The following is a 6,000-nucleotide window of genomic DNA, read 5'->3' as shown; positions in this document are numbered from 1 at the left end:
AAATATGGTAGCATTTCCCCCCCTCAGGCTTTTGGGGAGGGATGTACTAATGGATGAAGTGTTGGTGCATATTTATAGAGAGTCCTGTAGCCAGGGATAGACAGACAACTAGCTACACCAAAGTTAGGTTTCTGTCCCTTTCATGGCTCTGTTTGCCATCTTCCCAAAGAAAGCAACACTAACAACTGTCTGGTTACAGGTTCAGACTCAGGTTCTCTAGTATCCAGTAGCTACCAGGTATAGTACTTTCCAACCTGATAGGGACTTCACAGGATCTGTTCTATTTACCAGAAAATACCCTCTCTTTGCTCACTCCCCAGCCCCAATGCCTGAGCTCTTCTTTATATTCCAACTGAGAGTGTGTGCCACCCAGGAGGTGCTAATCAACTGTGTCAGCTGATTCCCAGCACCTGTCTGCTGGGCTTCTTTCTGGGGTAGGGTCAGCTGCTCCCTGTCCCCCTACCAGACTATTAAAGTGGCAGCTCATGCTGCTACAAGTCCTTTATCATATTTTTCATCTTAATTTGTGGAATGGGCATAGGATATGCACCTATAGATACTTTCATACATTTAAATAAATTAATAGGCAGTAAAATGGTATCTAATATATGAAGTTGTTTATATTTAAACTTGTTCATTCATCTATAGAATATATCTGAAGCCCAGACAATAAGCAAATATAGGCACACCTCTTACCAAAGAGTTGATTGTCACAGAAGCAATACAACCTAGCATCTACTTTTACAAGCAGAAGCAACTTTAGGGTTGTTGCTATCCTAGGGACATTGGAAAATGTGTGCCCTTCACAGCACAGTCATGCAACTACCACTTAAACAATGACTGTTACATGCTTAGACTTGTGCAAAACTGTTATTGTACTGTAATTATTTTTTTGGTGGGGATCATGTCTTTGTATATACAGCACAACAATGGGACCCTAATCCCAATTGAGGCCTATAGGCATTACTGTAAAATATAACCAAAACCAATTTAAACTTGCCTAGTTTTGGATTTTGTTACATACTCTGGGTGAAATCCTGGCTCCAATGAGAGTTTTACAAATGACTTCAATGGAGTAAGTATTTCACTCCATTAAACTCAGATCAGGTTAATCATGGGTTTGGTAATATGTGTATCTTTCTCTTCGTATCCTCTCACTCCTATCTGTATGCTTCCTTCGACACTACCCCTGTGCCTGGAATACTCTCCCTGTGCTTGTGCAGTAAGGACTGCCATCGACTCCTTCAGCTCCCCCCTCAAAATACAGTTTTGGTATTTGCCCCACTCATTGAAATATTAATATTCCAGTTACAAAAACCTAATATATAGCTATGCAAAGTTTGCAGACCCACCTCATGGACTGAACTTTGTCCATGCCACATCCTACAGCCCTACTCAAGTAGCAGGCTCAAGCCATATATTTATATTCTACAATTATGAATTTGGGGTAGGAAGCTAGTCTTATTCTGGGCTGTGTAAATTTAGTAATGTCAGGGATTTCTTTTATCCCGGACGGCTCAGGTTTCGTTGTCCGACCGCAAAGAGACAGGCAACGACCAGCAAAGATCCAACTATCAAGCTCTTTATTGTAGGCATGCAATACAATAGAGAACTACTACCCGTCTCCATAGAACCAGCCCCCTCCCCTCTGCAGATGCAAACTATCTTTATTAGCCACTTTGCCGTGTCATCACTTACATCATGTCATCACTATATTTTCCCAGCATACAAGAGAGGAACAAAGAACAACTGTTATGTTTTGATAAGCTTCATGGTTAGACAAAGAAATACAAGTTACTTCAAAAAGCATCTGCAAGCATTTCTCCCAGCCTCTGCAAGCATTCTCTTATCTAGCAAGGTCAAGCAACCAAGCGCCTGACTGTTTCAGCTAGTATATTTTTTCAGTAGGCCTCCCTAGTTGCTAAGCAGAACAGGCCATCAAGGCAAACTCATCAGTAATAATAAACAACCTTAACTCAGGCCAGGTCTACACTATAAACTTATATTGGTATAATTATGTCGCTACGGGGTGTGAAAAATCCTCACCCCTGAGTGATGCAGTTATACTGACCTAACCCCCAGTCTAGACAGCACTATGTGGACAGGAATGCTTCTCCCGTCAACCTAGCTATTGCCTCTCATGGAGGTGGATTGATTATGCTGATGGGAGAAGCTCTCCTGCTGGCATAGTAGCATCTTCACTGATGTGCTATAGTGGCGCATAGCAGTATTTTAAGTGTAGACCTGTCCTCAGTTTGCAGTAGACCTGGGCTGGCTTATGGATTCGCATAAAAACCACATGTAAACTTGCCATTTTTGCTGGCTTTGTCATGGAAGCCAGGAGACGTTTGATGCGTCTGACTGTTTTGTTTTAGTTGACTTGAAACAGAAACCTAAGGGATTCAAGTCCATGCTAATCAAAAACAAAATAAGAGCAGGGGGAATACTACAGAAACGACATTGAATAATTTATTCAACCCATAAATATTATTTGATCTGTTCTAACCAAAGAAAACACTTGTCTCTTAAAAAAAAATAGACTTTATAACATTGGTGCCAGTCCCTTCAACTGACTCAGAAGTCCAGGTTCTATTGCTGACCATCCCCCTGGGCCTGCTGAATAACCTGACCCCAGTACTTCCCCAGAGCCCACTTGGTGGTTTCCCTACCTAGTAACAGGGAGGCCTCGCTCCGCGCCCCGTCCACCACGCGATGATTGGCTGCTGAGCGAAGGGAGGGCGGCTGCTATTGGCTGGTGGCTGAGGGGCACGTGTATTGCTGGCAGTTGCCCGGGTCCGCGTGCTGCCGGTGGGAAGGCGCGAGATGGCTGCGGCGCAGGATGAGCTCCAAGGGCAGCGGCCCCGGGCGCAGCTGTGCGTCGGGTGCTCGCGACGCGGAACAGTTGTCTCCCAAGGTGAGAGGGGGCCGAGCGCTGCGGGCCTGGGCCCTTTCCCTGCACCCTGAGAGGCGGTTCACCAATATCGGCTCGCCCTCGGGCCTCTGCGGCCGCGCGCGGGCCAACTCGGCTCATGTCTCCGTTCAGTTAGCCGGACCCAGGGCGGGGAGCGCGGGGCTGCCCTGCCCCCCCCCCCCCCCGCGGCTCCTTCAGCCGTTGGCGGGAGAGGCCCCGGTGCGGTGCCAACGCGTCTGCGCTGCCCGGCGCGGGCCCCTGAGAAACCCCCTTTCCCCGCACGACGCTGGGCCTCCCCCTGTTGAGGGTCCTCGGCCCTGGCGTCTCCCTCGTGCCGGCCTCATAAGCTTCCCCTCGCCCGAGGGTAGCGGTGCTACTGGGAGGGGCTCCGGGAGATGCCGCAGTTTGTGACCTGGCGTGTCCCTCCCGCTGCCCGTCAGCCCTGGGCCTTCTACTACACGCATTTGCTAGTACAGGGCGCTCCTGTGCTGGGGGGGGGGGGGCACAATCCGGCCTCGGGTGATCAACTCCGCCCTGTGAATGGGCATGTGATCTGGCCAGAGTCCCGTCTACCCTGAGAGCCTGGTCCCGCTGCCCCCAGACAATATTGTCAGCATCGGCCGGGGGTGCAAATGGATGAAGGTCACTAAAAAGAAACAAAATCTGGAGTTGGGAGAAAGGAGACCAAATACGGATATGCTGAGTACTTATAATGAACATAAGAGCAAGTATGTATTTGTGTGATGGTGGACCCCCCGCCCCCCGGTCATTTTAGGCACTCTAGAAATGTGCATCGTTATGGTATGTGAATGCCATTCATGTCCAAATGTAGGGGTACAGAAGAAAACATAGGCACTGAGCTGACTTTTGGTTTTGCTAGTGAGTACCCCACACCGCCTCTGTCCGTCCCCTGAGGTCCCATCCCCACTCCACCTCTTCCTGCCCTACTCCACTTTCACCCCTGAATGCCTCCTACCCGCTGCTTGTTCCTTTCTGCCCCTGCCTGCCTTAATGGCAGTGAGGGGAGGATGGGGCAGAGAAGAGCGAGTGACAGGGCAGCTCCACTCAACAGCTGATCCACTGAAGAGCTGATGGGGGCGCAGGGCCAGTGGCTGAAGAGCTGTTTGGTGGCCAGCCCCAGAGCCATCAGAGTAGCAGTCCAGTCCAGGCCATGTGTGCTGAGCACTCCTATTTTTTCTCTGTGGGTGCTTGAGCCCCTGAAGTCGGCACCTATGGGAGAAAATATGTAATACCTAGCTTACAGTGCTGAATGTATTGACTTTAATAGACACTAGCTGTGTATTGTTTCAGTTAGGCTTTTACAATTCGCAGTAAAATGGCCCTTTTTTTTCATGTTAAAAGTGAAGGGTTTGAAACAGTCTCTCCAAAAAGAAACTCATGTATTCAGAGTCCAAAACAATTCTGAGCACAAAGGGATAAAATTTTTAGACCTAGATCATACACAAACTTGTGTGCCGCTTCAATTACTAGAGTGATTTTATGCTGAGTTAGCTAAGCGGGTGCAATTATGTGTGTGGATAATCTTTTTATGTTAATATAAACTTGGCTTATGTCTGTTTAGTTTAAATCAGTAGTTTTACAGGTACTAGCTAAACAGATACTTTTAATGCTTGTGTTGTTATAGTTATTGCTGCTTTTCCCCTGGGATATCCCTGTATTTGTAAAATTCCCTTTCTGTACAATTCAGTGATCACCGAACTTTAGTACATCAGCAACTGATTGGAGCCTAGTCAGTTTCACTGTGTTTTTTGTTGAGCCTTAGGGCTGGTCTACAGTGTGTGGGGGAGGTTGATGTAAGATACGCAACTTCAGCTACGGGAATAGCGTAGCTGAAGTTGACGCATCTTATTTCGACTTACCTCGGGTCCTCTGTCAACTCCGCTACCGCCGCTCGCCCTGGTGGAGTTCCGGAGTCGACGGAAGCGCGTTCGGGGATCGATACATCGTGTCTAGATGAGACGCGATATATCGATCCCCGATAGATTGATTACTACTCACCAATTCGGCGGGTAGTCTAGACGTACCCTTAGAGAAAATTGCAAAGATGGGGAAACTGCTGTTACTGCTAAACTATGGGAGGCACAGCTCTTTCTGTGCACCTGGCTTTTTCTTGGAGTACTGTTATTTTTTATAAGCTTTATAAATGCCTGAAACTATAATGTTGTGTGCAGTGTTGTTGTACCTACGTTGGTCCCAGGATATTAGAGAGACCTGAAGAAGAGCTCTTTGTAATCTTGAAAGCTTGTGTCTCTCACCACAGAAGTTGATCCAATAAAAGATATTATCTCCTCCACCTTTTCTCTCTGAAACTGTAAGGTTGTCCTGAAAATGCTGCTGGATTACTTCATCAGCAAGACCAATGCTTTTACAAGATTGTGTAGCTATACTCTAATTTAAATATGGTAACAGTCACTTTTTTAATGTTGGTAACTGTAAAAGACTCGAACAGTAAATCAGGATTTTGCTAACTTTTACTTATAGACTTGATTTCATCAGGAGCGCGTCATCATGCATTACAGTGTGGACATATCTTTTGTGAATTGTGTTTATCGGTAACACAGGAGTCAAGTATAATAGTGTGTGTTGACTGTGAGGTAAGTTTTTGTTCCACAAACATGTCAAGGTCCATTGTAAAATTATTTGCAATTTGAAATATAGTATTAAGCAACTAATGGGAGCTTTCAGATAATGTGAAGAAGACAAAAACTAATCTTGTCAGTGTTATCTGAGATACTATTCTTGTATACTATTTTAAATACTAAGGTGTTTGGTATCAGAGGGGTAGCCATGTTAGTCTGAATCTGTAAAAAGCAACAGAGGGTCCTGTGGCACCTTTGAGACTAACAGAAGTATTGGGAGCATAAGCTTTCGTGGGTAAGAACCTCACTTCTTCAGATGCAAGAAGTGAGGTTCTTACCCACGAAAGCTTATGCTCCCAATACTTCTGTTAGTCTCAAAGGTGCCACAGGACCCTCTGTTGCTTTTTAAAGTGTTTGGGTGTTTTTTAAATCTGGTACAAAAAGGCATTCTCACTAGTCCTTTTTTTTTTTTTTTTTTTTTTTTAGGCT

At 46.0% G+C, this 6,000-nt stretch overlaps 1 protein-coding gene across 4 annotated transcripts in view; it reads left to right on the top strand.

The window, feature by feature from the left end:
- The first annotated feature begins 2,743 nt into the window (after positions 1-2,743).
- The window catches only part of RNF17 (ring finger protein 17), a 238,012-nt gene continuing 234,755 nt past the window's right edge, over positions 2,744-6,000 (top strand). For 3 of the 4 annotated variants that reach the window (XM_042855146.2, XM_042855142.2, XM_008169321.4), the window contains exons 1-2: positions 2,744-2,914; positions 5,414-5,526. In XM_042855146.2, the coding sequence (XP_042711080.2) occupies positions 2,824-2,914; positions 5,414-5,526 (204 nt within the window). In that variant the 5' untranslated portion in view covers positions 2,744-2,823. Of the gene's footprint in view, positions 2,915-3,518; positions 3,640-5,413; positions 5,527-6,000 lie in introns of those variants that run through there. The other variant, XM_065581449.1, reaches the window with a different exon arrangement.

Source organism: Chrysemys picta, chromosome 1 (genome assembly GCF_011386835.1).
Source record: "Chrysemys picta bellii isolate R12L10 chromosome 1, ASM1138683v2, whole genome shotgun sequence".
Taxonomy (NCBI): Eukaryota; Metazoa; Chordata; order Testudines; family Emydidae; genus Chrysemys; species Chrysemys picta.
This window is presented reverse-complemented; position numbering and strand designations above follow the sequence as displayed.